This window comes from Lampris incognitus, chromosome 3 (assembly GCF_029633865.1).
Source record: "Lampris incognitus isolate fLamInc1 chromosome 3, fLamInc1.hap2, whole genome shotgun sequence".
In the NCBI taxonomy this organism is placed as follows: Eukaryota; Metazoa; Chordata; class Actinopteri; order Lampriformes; family Lampridae; genus Lampris; species Lampris incognitus.
This window is the reverse complement of record NC_079213.1, coordinates 99,350,137-99,369,047: the sequence shown is the minus strand read 5'-3', so window position 1 is coordinate 99,369,047 and position 18,911 is coordinate 99,350,137. Positions and strand designations below refer to the sequence as shown.

At 46.4% G+C, this 18,911-nt stretch overlaps 1 protein-coding gene across 2 annotated transcripts in view; it reads left to right on the top strand.

The window, feature by feature from the left end:
• Nucleotides 1-18,911, top strand: part of LOC130109519 (leucine-rich repeat-containing protein 52-like) — a 54,871-nt gene that overhangs the window by 1,425 nt on the left and 34,535 nt on the right. The window contains exon 1 of one of the 2 annotated variants that reach the window (XM_056276449.1): nt 16,005-16,750. The exons of the other annotated variant lie outside the window; for it this stretch is intronic. Within the exon in view, the coding sequence (XP_056132424.1) occupies nt 16,102-16,750 (649 nt within the window). The 5' untranslated portion in view covers nt 16,005-16,101. Of the gene's footprint in view, nt 1-16,004; nt 16,751-18,911 lie in introns of those variants that run through there. 2 annotated transcript variants of the gene reach the window in all.

Here is an 18,911-nt window from a genome sequence, read left to right as displayed (position 1 = left end):
GTGTGAGATAGAGACAAGTAGAGATATAAGTTGACTCACATTCAGTCAGGTGAGACAGATCTGCTACATTTGAGACGTGATGAGAGTATTTTTGGTTTCATTAGAGGGGAGAACCGATGGAATTTTCCTGCTTGGAGGTTCTGGTTCTGAGGGGAAACTGGTAGTCGGGATTTGGTGGCTGACAGGTGTGTATTCCTCGTCTCTGCTTACACCCATGTGTGCGTGCCTTGAGATGGAAACTGTGATGAGAGATGACACTCACTGTGTGTGTGTGTGCACGTGTGCTTCAGGGAGTGAACCTAATGGACTCTGATGGACACGGTCAGTCTGTCCCTTACCAGAGCACCGGACCAGTTGAATCTCTGCGTGGCACGTCGACCACACGCGTCACAACAGAGACACAGAATGTGACACAGAGATCTAGAACCGGACCCAGAGTTGTACAGGTCCTGATAAGGACTTGGGGCTTTCTGCGGCAGTAATACTGTCAAAGAGCAATCCACCATCATTGCATCGCAATTGCAGAGGGGGGAAAGGAGAAGGAGGTGAAAGAAGACCTGGAGCATGCATTGTGTCGGGGTGCTGCGGTGACTTTGTCGCATGTCTTCACTGTCCCTCCACCCTGACCTGGGCTGACACTTTCTGCAGGCCTTGCCTGCTGCACCCTTCCTAGGTATTCAAGAAGATGGATTCTTGCCATTTCTTAAGGCTTCTTCTCTTATCACTAAAGTTATCACTTCTTAAAACTTACTTTAACAGGAAGGCTTTTTCCATTGTTGCCCAATGTTTTTGATTTATTTTATATATATATATACTATATATATCCATCCATTATCTGTGCCGCTTATCCTGCTCTCAGGGTCGCAGGGATGCAGGAGCCCATTCCAGCATCCATTGGGCAACAGGCGGGGAAACACCCTGGACAGACCGCCAGGCCCCATCACAGGGCCCTATATATACATATACATATACATACACTACCGTTCAAAAGTTTGGGATCACCCAAACAATTTTGTGTTTTCCATGAAAAGTCACACTTATTCACCACCATATGTTGTGAAATGAATAGAAAATAGAGTCAAGACATTGACAAGGTTAGAAATAATGATTTGTATTTGAAATAAGATTTTTTTTACATCAAACTTTGCTTTCGTCAAAGAATCCTCCATTTGCAGCAATTACAGCATTGCAGACCTTTGGCATTCTAGCTGTTAATTTGTTGAGGTAATCTGGAGAAATTGCACCCCACGCTTCCAGAAGCAGCTCCCACAAGTTGGATTGGTTGGATGGGCACTTCTTTGAGCAGATTGAGTTTCTGGAGCATCACATTTGTGGGGTCAATTAAACGCTCAAAATGGCCAGAAAAAGAGAACTTTCATCTGAAACTCGACAGTCTATTCTTGTTCTTAGAAATGAAGGCTATTCCATGCGAGAAATTGCTAAGAAATTGAAGATTTCCTACACCGGTGTGTACTACTCCCTTCAGAGGACAGCACAAACAGGCTCTAACCAGAGTAGAAAAAGAAGTGGGAGGCCGCGTTGCACAACTGAGCAAGAAGATAAGTACATTAGAGTCTCTAGTTTGAGAAACAGACGCCTCACAGGTCCCCAACTGGCATCTTCATTAAATAGTACCTGTTAGAGCCTGTTTGTGCTGTCCTCTGAAGGGAGTAGTACACACCGGTGTAGGAAATCTTCAATTTCTTAGCAATTTCTCGCATGGAATAGCCTTCATTTCTAAGAACAAGAATAGACTGTTGAGTTTCAGATGAAAGTTCTCTTTTTCTGGCCATTTTGAGCGTTTAATTGACCCCACAAATGTGATGCTCCAGAAACTCAATCTGCTCAAAGAAGTGCCCATCCAACCAATCCAACTTGTGGGAGCTGCTTCTGGAAGCGTGGGGTGCAATTTCTCCAGATTACCTCAACAAATTAACAGCTAGAATGCCAAAGGTCTGCAATGCTGTAATTGCTGCAAATGGAGGATTCTTTAACGAAAGCAAAGTTTAATGTAAAAAAAATCTTATTTCAAATAAAAATCATTATTTCTAACCTTGTCAATGTCTTGACTCTATTTTCTATTCATTTCACAACATATGGTGGTGAATAAGTGTGACTTTTCATGGAAAACACGAAATTGTTAGGGTGATCCCAAACTTTTGAACGGTAGTGTACATACATACATACATACATACATACATACATACATACATACATACATACATACATACATACATACATACATACATACATACATACATACATACATACATACATACATACATATATTTCGCTCCTCATTTGTTGAGCACTTTTATCAACACCATTGACGGTTTCCAAAAAAACCTATATATATATATAGGTTATATATATCTATATATCTAGATAGATAGATAGATAGATAGATAGATAGATAGATAGATAGATAGATAGATAGATAGATAGATAGATAGATAGATATATGATATAGATATAAAGACACGTTGTTGTAATGGTGGTTGAGAGACACACAACCAACAGCAGGCATACTACATTATCCTGAGTTTGATGAGTTCATTGTGTGTCATACATTTATTACTAAGATCATTTCCACCCTGGTTTGAAACAGTAAAAGTAATTATGATCATTTTCAACAAACAAATCATGATTTAATATCATCAACCATTTGTTTTCTACAACCACCCTCTGTCACTTAAATTTCAATTTACATTTTAAGATAAGTAAAAAGACAAGAGCTTGTATAACACATTATTAAACTTTTTCCATGGAAAGTCTGATAATTGTTAAATACTCAAATTGCTGCTACACTTCTGCACTACGGGATGCAATACCCACTGGAAAGCACAAAAACCAACCAGAAAGAACAAAACACTGAATAAAACGCAAGCTATCCGGGTACAGATTATTGTCTATACACACGTACTTACACACAAACACCTTCCTCATGACTTTATAAGGACACACAAGACTCACAGGCAATGACTGTGCTCTGTCAATGCAGACAAAGAGCAGAGCAGCTGAGGGAACAGCCTTGTTCTGAAAAGCCTGACTAGACTGGAGCTCCAGCACCTGGCCAGTAGATATAGCGGTTTTGTTTTTTCTTTCCAGAAACCGTCAACGTGTTAATAAAAGTGCTTAACAAATGAGGAGCAGAATATCTATATCTATATCTATATATATATCTACTACTACTACTTTCGGCTGCTCCCGTTAGGGGTCGCCACAGCGGATCATCCGTTTCCATTTCTTCCCATCTTCTGCATCTTCCTCTGTCACACCAGCCACCTGCATGTCCTCCCTCACCACATCCATAAACCTCCTCTTTGGCCTTCCTCTTCTCCTCTTCCCTGGCAGCTCCATATTCAGCATCCTTCTCCCAATATACCCAGCATCTCTCCTCCACACATGTCCAAACCATCTCAATCTTGCCTCTCTCGCTTTGTCTCCAAACCGTCCAACTTGAGCTGTCCCTCTAACATACTCCTTCCTAATCCTGTCCTTCTTCATCACTCCCAATGAAAATTTTAGCATCTTCAACTCTGCCACCTCCAGCTCCACCTCCTGTCTTTTCGCCAGTGTCACTGTCTCCAAACCATATAACATGGCTGGTCTCACAACCATCTTGTAAACCTTCCCCTTAACTCTTGCTGGTATCCTTCTGTCGCAAATCACTCCTGACTCTTCTCCACCCACTCCACCCTGCCTGCACTCTCTTCTTCACCTCTCTTCTGCACTCCCCGTTACTTTGGACAGTTGACTCCAAGTATTTAAACTCATATGCCTTTGTCACCTCCACTCCTTGCATCCTCACCATTCCACTGTCCTCCCTCTCATTCACGTATAGTATTCCATCCTGCTCCTACTGACTTTCATTCCTCTTCTCTCCAGTGCATACCTCCACCTCTCCAAGCTCTCCTCCACCTGCACCCCACTCTCACTACACATCACAATGTCATCCGCGAACATCATAGTCCATGGAGACTCCTGCCGGATCTCATCCGTCAACCTGTCCATCACCACTGCAAACAAGAAAGGGCTCAGAGCCAATCCTTGATGTAATCCCACCTCCACCTTGAACCCATCTGTCATTCCAACCGCACACCTCACCATTGTCACACTTCCCTCATACATATCCTGCATGAATGAATGATGAACAAATCAATGACACCTTCATCAGAACCGGACTCCCCCAGATGCAACTGCCGTGTGACGGACTCATGCTCCCTCGAGGGAAAATGCCAAACGAAGGGAGTTATCTACCAAGCTACGGTGAGGAGAGATGACAATGACAAAATAGAGACATACGTCGGTCTAACAGAGGGAACATTGAAAAAGAGGTTTAATGCACACATGTAGCTTTAGAAACAACAGTTTAAAGAATGTAAAATCTTTAAGCCGTTATATTTGGTCATTGGTGGACAGAAACATTAATTATTCAACTACCTGGAAAATCCTCTCAAAGAACAGGGTACATTCAACCAGCAGTAAAATGTGCAATCTATGTCTAACTGAAAAATATTTTATCATTTGCAAACCAGAAATGTCCACACTGAATAACAGGAATGAATTGGCCAGCAGTTGCAGAAAGAGATAGAAGCACCTATTTTGTAATTACAAATAAATCATGACAATAGACAAATACCCTCCCACACACACTGGACCGTTAGCGATCACGTGTTTTTGAATTTTTGTATATTGCACCTCTCCCTTCCCCATTGGACATTGTGCATGTGATGTGCTTTAGCTTTATTGACAGCTGGTGATTGCTTATGGCATGAAACAGGCTTATACTGTCTCATAAAGAATTTACTTGACTCTCTTGATTATATATATATAGGTTATTTTGCTCCTTATTTGTTGAGCACTTTCTCTACCGTTGAGTGTTTCATTTAACAAAGGTATTTGTTTGTTTATTTATTTGTATATTTTAATATTGTTTATATCTTGGACTTTGCCTCACAACAAGAAGATCCTGGGTTCGAGCCCCGGGGTAGTCCAACATTGGGGGTCGTCTCAGGTCGTCCTCTGTGTGGAGTTTGCATGTTCTCCCCGTGTCTTCGTGGGTTTCCTCCGGGTGCTCCAGTTTCCTCCCACAGTCCAAAGACATGTAGGTCAGGTGAATTGGCCGTACTAAATGTCCCCAGGGCTGTGTGTGTGTGTGTGTGGGGGGGGGGGGGCCTGTCATGGCCTGGTGGCTTGTTCAGGGTGTCTCCCCTCCTGCCGCCCAGTGACTGCTGGGATAGGCTCCAGCATCCCCCCGACCCTGAGAGAGGATAAGCGGTTTGGATAATGGATGGATGGATGGATGGATGGATGGATGGATGGATGGATTCATGCCACCGCCGCCAGCAGCCATCCAGGAAACCAGATACACTCCATCAGAACACATACAATGTCCACTAACATCTGCTACCTGAGCCCAAACAAACATCGGTGGACAGCACCTAGTGTCATGGCTATTTCTGATCGTCAACCACCTATGCAAGGGCAATAGAAAAGTGGATTTAACAGGGGCTTGTTGTCATGGCAATTATTTAATTCCACTCTGACAATAAATCAGTAAATGACAGTAAATCTCTTACAGTTTTTTTTATTTTTTATAAATTTATTTCTGATTTTTCCCTTTTTCTCCCAATTTAGTGGCCAATCGATCCCTATTTCAATTCAAACACCCACCCTCGCACTGCATGCGTTCGCCAACTGCACCTCTCCGGCCGGCAGTCTCGAAGAAGACGCCTCACCACTTTCGTGACAAGGCGACTCCAGGCCGAACCACTGTTTTTCCGACACACACAGAGACGCATTCACGTGACGAACACAAGCCGACTCCGCCCCCCTCCCGAAGACAGCGCTGCCAATTATCGCTGCTTCGTCGAGTCCGGCCATAGTCGGATCTGACGAGACCGGGGCGCGAACCCCGGTCCCCAGTGGGCAACTGCATCGACACAGAGCCGATGCTTAGATCGCTACACCACCGCGGACCTTACAGTTTTGTCACACTTTGTAATATGTTCATGAACAGACGCAAAAAGCATGGACACTAAGTGCGTGCTCTGATTTCAGAGCACACTCCCTATATACCTTGCAGCACAAACTATAATATCGTATTATACATATAATATTATAGCGAATTCGGGAGGCAGCCGCGGGAACCGCCGCATCCGGGACGCGAACACGTATCTCCCGCACCGCGGACGACAACGCTAACCAGTCGACTAAAGGGTCCGACTTATCCATGCGCGTTACACAATTTTTTTTTTTTTAAATCACCAAATGCAGTGAATTCAGGGGGACAGCTCCGGACGCCGCATCCGGGACGCGAACCCGTGGCTCCCACGCTGCAAGCGACCACGTTAACCAGTCGACTAAAAGGTCTGATCTGTTAGCCAAGGGCTAACGTGTCTGCTTATTCGCGTACGTTACAATATATAATATTACTATATTATATATTATTATATATTTCTATATTAATTCAATTCAATTCAAAGCTTCCTTTATTCAGACACATAGGAAGGTCCACATTAAAAACAACAACAAGGAAATACAACACAGGACAACAACACAACAATATGATTAATAATGAATAATTGATTATGTTTTATTTTATTTGTATTTATTCTATTTATATAGTTATTTATTAAATTTCTATTGATTTTAGTATTTTATTTATTATATTTTATTTTATTGATATTTCATTATTATAATTATTTATTTATTAATTATATAATAATTAACTATCAAAGCAAGAGAGGAAAGATTGAGATGGCTTGGGCGTGTGGAGGAGAGATGCTGGGTATATTGGGAGAAGGATGCTGAATATGGAGCTGCCAGGGAAGAGGAAGAGGAAGGCCAAAGAGGAGGTTTATGGATGTGGTGAGGGAGGACATGCAGGTGGCTGGTGTGACAGAGCAAGATGCAGAAGACAGGAAGAGATGATCCGCTGTGGTGACCCCTAACGGGAGCAGCTGAAAGTAGTAGTAGATATAATAATTAATTATATATATAAATCATTTATATAAATATTAATTAATATATGATTATATTATATAATGATATTATAATATAATACATTATTAATTTAATATTATATAAAACATAATATATTAATAAGTCATGCTTATCGTAGTGCCGTTCCTTCAGACCTTGTTACCCTCAAATGAGCTTCTCAGACATCCCTCTGCTATCAGCCAACAGTTAACGACAGGCCTTCATTTCTTCATACGAAGACACTTTACAACGCTATCTCTGATCTGCTACACATGAGCTTTAAGCATCTATATCGTCTAAAGTTAAACACTATAGCTCATACATGCTCAAAGATTAAAAGTAAACAAGCATCATATATGATTATCCATCCATCCATTATCCAAACCGCTTATCCTGCTCTCAGGGTTGTGGGATGCTGGGGCATATCCCAGCAGCCACTGGGCGGCAGGCGGGGAGACACCCTGGACAGGCCACCAGGCCATCACAGGGCCTACACACACACACAAATTCACACCTAGGGACAATTTAGCACATGATTATTTATTATTATTTATTTATTGTGAATTTAGTATATGATTATATGGCAGACAAATTGCCTTCACAGGTGTTATGAAAAGTGAGCTTTGCCTAGTCTTGGGGTGGATTTAGCTGTTAGCAAGAAGTACCAGTAACGTCATTTTTTCACCAGATTTTTCTTTTTTATGAGGTGAAAAAATACCATTTGAACAAGCCATTCGGAATTGCCCCTTGGGGTGATGTCACACCGGGAACAATCAACCCAGATTTTGCACAAGGCTGCCCATGCCAAGAACAAGGTAGCCTCTGGTTGAGCAGCTGTTGTTTCTGTCAGCGGAGGGGGCGGGGCCAGCAATACTGCCAGCCAATCAGAGTAGTGGCTCATGAATAATGCTCATTATGACCCTTCCAAGCTGCTCGTTTCTTTGGAGGTGGGTGTGGCGCACTGGATATCAAATGGCGTTTGGTGAAACCAAACAATGTTTGGTCAAAAAATGTCACACATGTACTTTATAGACATACACTAGTCATACCAATTTATCAAAAACGTAGGAAAATTTCCCTCACCCCCATTAACTGTCATCTCGTCAGACACTTCCCCTCCCATCCTGCAGTGGTCAGCACTGTTTCAGAGGGCTGGTTAGTGGGATGTTATGTTGTGTTTTTGCCCTCACTCTTCCTCTGGTCCCTTCACTCTCTGCTGCAGTCCCTGCACTGTGTGGGCTTGCGGCATGACTAAGCTTCCCCAGGCTGGGGTCTCCTTTCCTACCGCCCCCCAGTGTCAGGAACAGCTGCTGGGTGACAGCAGTCTTTCACCCAGGTCTGTCACTGGCAAGAAAGACACCAACCCTAATCCCCCCTCTTGTCCCCATTTCAACCCCTCCAATTCTTCCATCATCTGCCCCATACCAAGACCCCTTTCCCAATTTGCCCGGGCATCTTCTCACAAAGGATGGCTAGATGTTTGGGAGCAGAAAAAGCAAGGCTGGGGAGGCAGAGCCTGCCTGGTGTATCCTGCTGTAGTGGGCCCTCCACCCTTGGCCTCAACCAAGTCCAGGGCTGGATTAACAGGGAGACCCAGTGATGTTGCACACGGAGCTGGACATGAGTCAGAGGGAGTGAATAGCGTCTTGCAGTTGGAGCTGTCAGTCAGAGCATGATGTGCAGAACAGTGAGCTGCTCAAGGCGTCCCCCGCATTAGTGACCCTCATGTCTGACCTTTTATCAAAAAGACACAAGAATGCAGCACCCATGATCCCTTGGCCGACTACATACCACCCCCTCATACGCGCACATACATACACAGATCCACACACAGACATACATACATACATACATACACTCATGGTTGTTTACATGTTCGCTGCAGTGTATGCTATGGACCATGAAGTTTCCTGTAAATGGGGTATTCTTCAGGCCAGGCTGGTTTTTGAAATCATCTGAAGGGTTGGTTCGTGGTTGTTAACAGAACCACACTGAGGAAAACAACAGTGGTGCAAAGCCTTATATTGCCCTTGATTGTTTGCATTGGTATGTGTGTGCATAAGTTTATGTGTGTGCGTGTGTGTGTGTGTGTGTGTGCATCTATGGGCAGGGTTAGGAGGCTGGAATTATGTGAGCACATTACCCTTAAGTGCAGAGAAACAGAGTGGAATGGCACGCTCTGCTGATACTGCAGAACCAACAGTCATACACAACCCACCAGAACCGAATCAGAACCAGAATTTTGGGCCCCACCATCAGAATGAAGACACATTGATGATGACATATATGCATCGCAATACCAGCTGATACGATGTTCAGAGTAATCTGACTTGCTGGGGCCATCCCGACAGTGCAGCCAGATAGTGTGCATATCATGCGGTCTTGGATGTGGTCGTAGCAAACAGCTATGTGACACAAAAAAAACCATATCTTTTTTTTTAAAATTCAGAATGGGATTAATGTATGTTCCCATGACACCAAAAGTAAACGATTCACACAAAGAAAGTAACAATTTCAAGTGAATCTGTATTTTGAATGATTGACTCAATTACATCAGTGAGACTTTTTATTACTATTATTATTGTTATTATTGTTATTATTTCATTACTGTTATTGTTACAATTATTTGTTTTGTAATTTGGGGGGGGGGTTCCCCCTTTTTCTTCCCAATTGTACTTGGCCAATTACCCCACTCTTCCGAGCCGTCCTGGTCGCTGCTCCACCCCCTCTGCCGAACCGGGGAGGGCTGCAGACTACCACATGCCTCCTCCGATACACGTGGAGTCGCCCGCCGCTTCTTTTCACCTCACAGTGAGGAGTTTCGCCAGGGGGACGTAGCGCGTGGGAGGATCACGCTATTCCCCCCCAGTTCCCCCTCCCCCACGAACAGGCGCCCCGAACGACCAGAGGAGGCGCTAGTGCAGCGACCAGGACACATGCCCACATCCGGCTTCCCACCCGCAGATACGTGTGTCTGTAGGGTCGCCCGACCAAGCCGGAGGTAACACAGGGATTCGAACCGGCGATCCTTGTGTTGGTAGGCAACGGAATAGACCACCATGCTACCCGGACGTCCTTGTTATTGTTTTGTATACCTTTATTAGATAGTGACAGTGGAGACAGACAGGACATGGGGAGAGAGGGAGAGAGAGCGATAGAGGGGTAAGACACGCAGCAAAGGTCGCCGGCTGGATTTGAACCGGCGACGGTTGCGACCATGTGGTATTCGCTCTAACCATTTAGCTAAGGAGGCGCCCCATTGGTCTGATTCTTAGCCAAGTTTATGAGTGATTATAGAGAGTGTCGCGAATTCGGGGGGGGGCGCCACAGCCGGGACGCGCACCCAGATCTCCCGCATCACGCTCCACTGGTGTCAGAAGTGGGACGGTGAGATCGTGAGGCCATCGGAAGCGCGTGCGCACAGAGACGCGAGAGAGCTGGTATGTTGAAACTCAGGGACGCGCTTCCCGAAGGGGGGGGGTAGTGTAACGACCACGCATAACTAGACTCGCTAGCCCTTGGCTAACACGTCGGCCCGATAATTCGACTGGTTACCGTAGTCGCCCGTGGTGCGGGAGACCCGGGTTCGCGTCGCGGCTGCGGCGGTTCCCGGCTGCCCCCCGAATTCGCTACAAAAGATTTAATGGATGATCAATCAAGCTGCATGTTTTATAGCGCTTTTCTAGCTGCAGCAGCACTCAAAGCGCTCTCTCTCCCCAGACAGACAATGTTCACTGGATGCTGTGGTCACACAATTCACAGAATACAACATAGAAAGAGGATAAACACAATTACGAATAAAATGTGAATGCACTTTTTTTTAAAATGTCCAATCCACACGCGCGCGCGCGCACACACACACACACACACACACACACACACAGACAAGTAAGCAAATGTAGAAGCAGTCAGTCTGAAAGATGGGCACTCTCGTTCCTGTTTCAGTTACATGAATGATGGGAATGGTTACGCGCTCACAAAACCAGCATGTGACAGCCTAGAACATGGTGGAGCAAGCTGAGGAGAGAGTTACGAGCGCACAAGGCCACTGAGCGAAGAGAGGCGAAGGAGGCACGGCAGAGTTACAGCTGCTGCCCCTGAGAGAGAAGACGGACCGTGAAAAAGATCATCCAGTCCTGCTCAGTCTTGTGTCTCGCTGGAAAAAATGTCCAGCACTCATCATCATTCAGTGCAAGGTTGACCCAAGTGAAGTGTATGGGCAGATTTTCCTCCTCTTCAAAAATAGTATCCTTCATTTGGAAAAAAGAAAAACCTAAGTCTGGAGAGGAAGAATAGGGGAAGCACAAAGAGGAGGGAAACGCAGAGAGTGAAACAGGTGGGGAGTTTTGAGAAAAAAAAAGAAAAAAGAAAAGTGATGTTAAGATGAGGTGAGTGACACCTGTGATGCAGATGATGGCAGCCTCCTCTGGCCAGAGGCCAGACCGTCTGTCTGTCTGGCTGGATGGCTGGTGACAGCCGACACTGCGCACACCCTTATTAAATAATAACGATGTCCATTGCTCAACCTGGCACCGCAACCCCCCCCCCGAAACAAACACACTGTCAAACACAAACTGCCATACATGCACACTACGTGTATACTACATGTATACTATATTCATAACATGTAACCCCACTCCACACACAACCATGTTACATGTAACCCCAATCTCCACACAACCATGCTACATGCATGCTACATGCATAACATCATGTAACCACACGCTACACACAGCCATGCTACATGCATAACATCATGTAACCACACTCTACACACAACCATGCTACATGCATGCTACATGCATAACATCATGTAACCACACTCTACACACAACCATGCTACATGCATGCTACATGCATAACATCATGTAACTACTCCCCTCTACACACAACCATGCTACATGCATGCTACATACATAACATCATGTAACCCCACTCTACACAACCACGCTACATGCATAACATCATGTAACCACACTCTACAAACAACCATGCTACATGCATGCTACATGCATACAATCATGTAAATCCCCACTCTACGCACAACCATGCTACACAACCATGCTACATGCATGCTACATGCATACTACATAACGTGTAACCCCACTCCACACACAATCATGCTACATGCATGCTACATGCATAACATCATGTAACCCACACTCTACACACAACCATGCTGCATGCATACTACATACATAACATGTAACCCCACTCTACACACAACCATGCAACACATGACCTCCGCCTATTATGCTATTATCTGCTGCAGCTTGAACACATACCTCCATCCCCCCACCCTGGCACACACACACACACACACACACACACACAAATGCCCCTGCAAACTGACACCCTTTAGAGACGGCAAGAAGGAAAGTTACACTAATGATTCTGATTCTCAGGCCTCACCGGGGCAGTTATCTGCGAATATGATCCAACGGGGCCATTAAGACGGTAAACCCATAACAGAGCTGACAGACAGACACGCTGACCTAACAGGCCTGGTCCTCCTCCTGTTCTCACTCGGACTATCTTTCTTATGCTGTATCAGCCCGGAGATGGTGGACATGGTTCACTGCCTCCGAGCAAAACAAACTAGAAATGATCAGCTATGGAGACAGTCGTTGAAAATGTTGAAAGAAAGTTGTGTCGGAATAACAACCACAAATGCAATCCATCCATCCATCCATTAGCAGGCAGGCGAGTGCAGTAATGGAACAAATACCTCTGACGAGCTGGACAAAGTTATCCATGTGTAATCATATCCGGGGACTCAGGCCCAGTCATCGGGGTTATCAGTTTGACTTGGATTGCTAAATGAACGCAACTATGATTACATTTTTGGCATCGAGCTGACATCTTACCAGTTCATAATAAGTGTAACAGAATAGTACTTAACAAAGACCCAACAGTGAATGTTACGTCCTTGTTTCCATACCCTCCATGCCAATAACATGTTGGGAGTTTGGCCCAACAGAGCACACATTCCCCATCTCCACGTTGTTTTCTATGCGTCCCATATGCATCACTACGTAGTCTGAAGCTGTTGGACAGTTGCTAAATGTAGCATTTCTCAAAAATATATTGTAACGATCACGGATGAATAGACTCGCTAGCCTTTGGCTAACAGGTCGGACCCTTTAGTCGACTGGTTAACGTAGTCGCCCGTGGTGCGGGAGATCCGGGTTCGCGTCCCGGTTGCGGCAGTTCCCGGCTGCCCCTGAATTTGCCGGCTGCAATTCACGGAGCAGCCGGGAAGCAAACCCGGGTCTCCAGCACCACGGGCGACTGCGCTAACCAGTCGACTAAAGGGTCCGACCCGTTAGTGGGTCTAGTCATCCATGGTCGTTACACTACCCCCCCCCTTCGGTAAAGCGCGTCCCCGCGCTTCAGCATACCAGCTCCCTCCCGCCTCTGGGGGCACGCGCTTCCGATGGCCTCACGGTCTCACCATCCCACTTCTGACACCAATGTAGTGAATTCGGGGGGCAGCCGGGAACCGCCGCAGCAGGGACGCGAACCCGAGTCTCCCGCATCACGGGCGACTGAGTTAACCAGTCAACTAATGGGTTCGACCCGTTAGCCAAGGGCTAGCGAGTGTACACATCCATGGTCATTACAAATAATAGGGAGGGGGATTCCCCCGACTGTTGTGCAAATGTTTTGTGTTGAGCATTTTAATTTCAATTTAACAATATCTACAAAATGACTTTCAAGATAACGGCTGATTTCGAAGCTTATAAACAGAAAGCTCATTCAGAGGAGCCCTAAAGAGAAAACGTTCCCCCGTTGCACTCGTCTGTGATCAGTTCCAGCGTTGTCTTCAGCACACCGTCCCTTTGCCCATGCTGGAGTTTTGTCCAGCAGCTCTCAGAGCCAGAGCGCATCAGACCCGATTTGTTCTGCGTGATAAAACATGGGAGCTCTGTTTTATTGTAATTGCAGACGAACTACTTCAAGGAACGGGACGGATCTCCTGGAGGATGTCAAAAGGTGATATAAGATGTTGTACATTTGCACAGCATGCTGCAAAAGATAAAGGCTCTGACTGTTGTTACAATATGCACAACACATTCCCTGCAATATATATATATATATATATATATATGGCGCAGTGGTTAGCGCGGTCGCCTCACAGCAAGAAGGTCCTGGGTTTGAGCCCCGGGGTAGTCCAACCTTGGGGGTCGTCCCGGGTCGTCCTCTGTGTGGAGTTTGCATGTTCTCCCCGTGTCTGCGTGGGTTTCCTCCGGGGGCTCCGGTTTCCTCCCACAGTCCAAAGACATGTAGGTCAGGTGAATCGGCCGTACTAAATTGTCCCTATGGGGGGGGGGGGGGTAGACCTCGTGATGGCCTGGCGGCCTGTCCAGGGTGTCTCCCCGCCTGCCGCCCAATGACTGCTGGAATAGGCTCCAGTGACCCTGAGAGCAGGAGCGGTGCAGATAATGGGTGGTTGGATGGATGGAGATATATATATATATATATATATATAACTTTGTTAAAAGAAACAATGGTAGGGGAAGTGCTCAACAAATAAAGAGCAAAATAATTTACTTGACTCACTGGATTATAAAATCACGCCAGCTCCCCCTCGTATTCCCCTGGCCTTTTTCACTGTGCAGATAAGGTGCCGGATATAAATGGTGACAATTGTGTTTGTGACTTCAATTTGTCTTTCCAAATTACAATCTGAATGTGCCAACATTGATAAGGGGGGAAACAATCCACTTCAAATGTATTACATTGTCAAAAAAGCTGCTGAGGCCGAGGGACAGAAGGAAGAAGCATGTGCCAACAAGAGAAACGGACCACATGAGGGGCACAGATAAGGCTTGCTAAATCCACGCATGGCCAAGAGGCTGCTACTACCAGGCAAAAATATCATCGGTTTGTCTCCCCTCCCCCCCACTCCCTCTCTCACTTTGAGGCGCACGCAAAGATTGACTTGCATAATAGGAGGAAGACTCGCATATTAACGCGCAAGTAAACACAAACAAACAGGGAGCGAGCGAAAGGAAGGGAGGGGAGCAGTATAGCGGCCCTATAAATGCCCCCCCCCTCACCCCGGCTCTCACATCTCTGATCTGTGCCAGGCTCTCTTCAACCCGTCAGTCTGCCCCTCTGGTCCCGCTGAGATCACAGGGGCATCTGCTTTTTTTTATGAGGCGTAAATAAGCGACACCTGGTGACGTCACTGTAGAGGAATTGATAGTCAACTTTTGCGACGGCGAATCGCGCGGTCTGACACACGCGCGCGCGCGCGCGCACACACACACACACACACACACCCCGCTCTGTTTTTCTTCACACAGATCTGCGTGAGGGGGGGCAGAGAAAGAGAGAGAGAGAGAGAGAGAGAGAGAGAGAGAGAGAGAGAGAGAGAGAGAGAGAGAGAGAGAGAGAGAGAGAGAGAGAGAGAGAGAGAGAGAGAGAGAGAGAGAGAGAGAGAGAGCACGAGCGGGAGCGGGAGCGGGAGCACGAGCACATCACTGAGCCACGCAGAGCTGTCTGGGTGCGCGGGATGACAGGACGGACGCTCCTCAGAATCGCTTAACCGACACGCGCGCAGGGAGCGTCTCCATCTCGCAGGGAGCGTAAAAAAAACCAACCCATCAGAATTCCGCGCCTGTATCATGGCATCTGTTTGGAAACTAAGCGAACAATCTGTTCTGCCGATCACAACTCTTTTACAGAGATGAAATACCAACACAACGACAGCCAAGATCCACTGTGGTCTTTTTTTCTTCTTTCTTTTTTTCCGGGCGGGTTAAAGTCCGGTAAGCCTTGAACATTGTCACCTTTAAAAGCGATAAACGTCTGACGGTCACCTTCCGTCCAGCGAAGGGTCTGTGGCGACGTGCGAGTGAGTGAGTAGCCTAAGTGGCCAATCGTTGTTTTTTTGGGTTGTTTTTTTTTTTTTTGGAAAAAGAGGGAGTGAGGGGGAGGCTGGATATAAACATAATCCAAACATTTAGGCATCGACAGCCTGCCCTTCACCAGAACAGCCGTCTCGCGTTTCTGTTTGCTGCGCACACTCATGCAGGATGCCCGGCGAGCGCCGGGGAGTCCTGGTCCAGCTCAGCCCGACTTCATGACGCTCTGGGCGGCCTCGTCATGCGTCTCCTGCCCGAGCCCAGCGCCCAGTCCCTCCGGCTCCTCTTCCTCTTTATCTTCGTGATGGGGGTCGCCCCGTCCCCAGCCCTCACGGCCGGCTGCCCTGACAGATGTGTGTGCGATGACCAGCTGGTTGTCCAGTGTGCCGGGCAGGAACTCACCCTCTTCCCCCACGACCTCCCCCTCGCCACCCGGCAACTCATCATCTCCAACAACCGCATCGGGGACCTTCCCGCGCTGCAGCTCAACTACCTGTCCGACCTGGTCTACCTGGATTGCAGCAACAACTCTTTGACCGAGATCTCCGAGTCCACTTTCGGGAATCTGCGGAAACTGGCTTATCTGGACCTGTCGTTCAACACCCTGCTTCAGATCGAGGACCGGACATTCGGGCCCTTGGCTTCCCTGGTGATGCTCCGGCTGACGGATAACCCGGGTCTGGGGGAGATCCACCCGGACGCCTTCTCGGAGAACATGGCTCTGCAGGTGCTGGATGTGAGCCGGAACAACCTGACGACGCTCAACATCAGCACCCTGATCGCCCTCCCCGCGCTGCGCTCTCTGGGGCTGAGCGGCAACCCGTGGAGGTGTGACTGTGACACGGAGGACCTCTGTCTCTGGGTGCAGATAGAGGGATTCAAGTTCCAAGGTGAGGACAGATAGATGGATGGATGGATGGACTGATGGATGGATGGATGGATGGTTGGAGTGTTAGATCTCTCAGGATCTAAAACAATTCATTACTTGCTATGAAAAGATGTTGTGTTTGTGCAGCATTATGTGATTATGACTTGTGTGTCTGAGGCGAACATGACTTGTGACGTATTCATTCACAAATTGACATTTAAACTGCGTGTGTCCAAATCTGTTTAGTGTTGGCGAAGCAACTTTGAAATTGTAGCTTGTCAAGCTATACTAGCAACTGGTGATTCAGTCTAGCACAGCCAAGCCTCGTGACGAAAGTAGCAAGCTAGGGAACATGGGACAAAGAAAAGTACCTCAACTCCACTGAACTTACTTCATCAAAATCCTTAGGCCTAAGGAAAATCAACTGTAACGTCTCCTGTAGCAATCTCATGACACGAAAATGAAATGACATTTTTATTTGTAAACCATTCCCAGTGCACCTTGATTTAACGGAGGTTCTATTTTAAATAATAGACTGTCCTCCACCAAAAAACGACCCCATAGGTCGTTTGTACAAGCAGCTTATTATGACCTATAGTTAGGTTTTAAAGTTAAGCGACCTCCAGCGGTCGTGCTGCCAATAGCAATCTTAGTTATTATACTAGACGGCGAAACAACACCAAAACGCACTGACTGCATAGTCTATTGTTCTCAAAGTGTTTTTATCAGTATTTACTGACTACTTACCTTTATTAGTCTGTCTATGACGCTTTGTAAAAAAGATGACAGCAAGTAGATAAAAATCCACAATGCACAGAGGCGAAAAGTATCTGTGGCATATCTCCTGCCGTCGGTAGGGGCGCTAATGTAGGAAACGCTCCTGTGGGTCGTATTAGGTTATACGACCACATAGGTCGTATGGGTTGAAGGTCATTACACAAAAATTTAATGTACATGCTTTGTACACAGGATCCTGCAACAATAATTTTATAAAATGTCTTGTAAAAAAATCCTTATAAAAACAGATCGAAGCTACACGAAGCTACCAGTTGTGTAGTCCCACCCCCCTCCCCCTGCTCCTGTTTTTCATCTCATCTGCCTGTCATTCCACGATGAGACAGCAGACAAGACAGTTTTGCATGTTGCTGCTTTGCAGAGTCTGAACCGGCACGTGACCGCTGTCGCAGATGTGCACGCAGACGTCACGTGACTTCACCAAGCGTACACTAGTGTTTGTGTTTAGTGATTCGTTTGGTTCCGTGAATAATGTAAACATCTCCACGTGAAATAGAAACTAGTGACGTAGTGTTTGGCCACGTTACGCCGTAAAAAGTAGTTCGCTACTGAAAAAGCTTCATCACTATGGAAATAGCCAAGGCCCGGTTAAGCTACTGAAAACTGCAGCTAGCTACTCCCCAACGCTGAACTGTTGACACGACATAAGCCCACTAATAGTATGCAAATCTTAGTACAGCATGCACAATGTTAGCATGCAAATTCAGTATGTGCGCATACTACATATAGCGCCTATAGTCATGAAATTATCAAAACCATCCCATGATTCTTTGCGCTGTTTCCACGGAAACAACAACAGGCAGGGCAAACTTTCCCAAAGCAGAATGTGGAACAATGAAACGGGAGCAGCGGTAGCCGTCGTCAGCAAATTCAAATATGATTTTAACATTTTCACAATAGAATATGTTTTTAGCGTAAATAAAGAGCAAAAACAAGTAAGTTCTCATAATTTGAAAGAGGCAAAGATCTTCTGGTGTTATGAAGGGTGGTAAGTCTGACATATTATGTAAGTGTAACGTACATAGTGTAACGACCACGAATGACTAGACTCGCTAGCCCTTGGGTCAGACCCTTTTGTTGACTGGTTAGCGCAGTCGCCCATGGTGCGGGAGACCCGGGTTCGCTTCCCGGCTGCCCCCCGAATTGGTGTCAGAAGTGGGATGGTGAGACCGTGAGGCCAACGGAAGCGCGTGCGGCCCAGAGGTGTGAGGGAGCTGGTATGCTAAAGCGTGGGGACGCGCTTCCCCAAGGAGGGGGGGTAGTGTAACGACCACGGATGACTAGACTCGCTAGCCCTTGGCTAACGGGTCGGACCCTTCAGTTGACTGGTTAGCGCAGTCACCCGTGATGCCCCCTGAATTTGCTACAATATTATGCAGTACAGATTG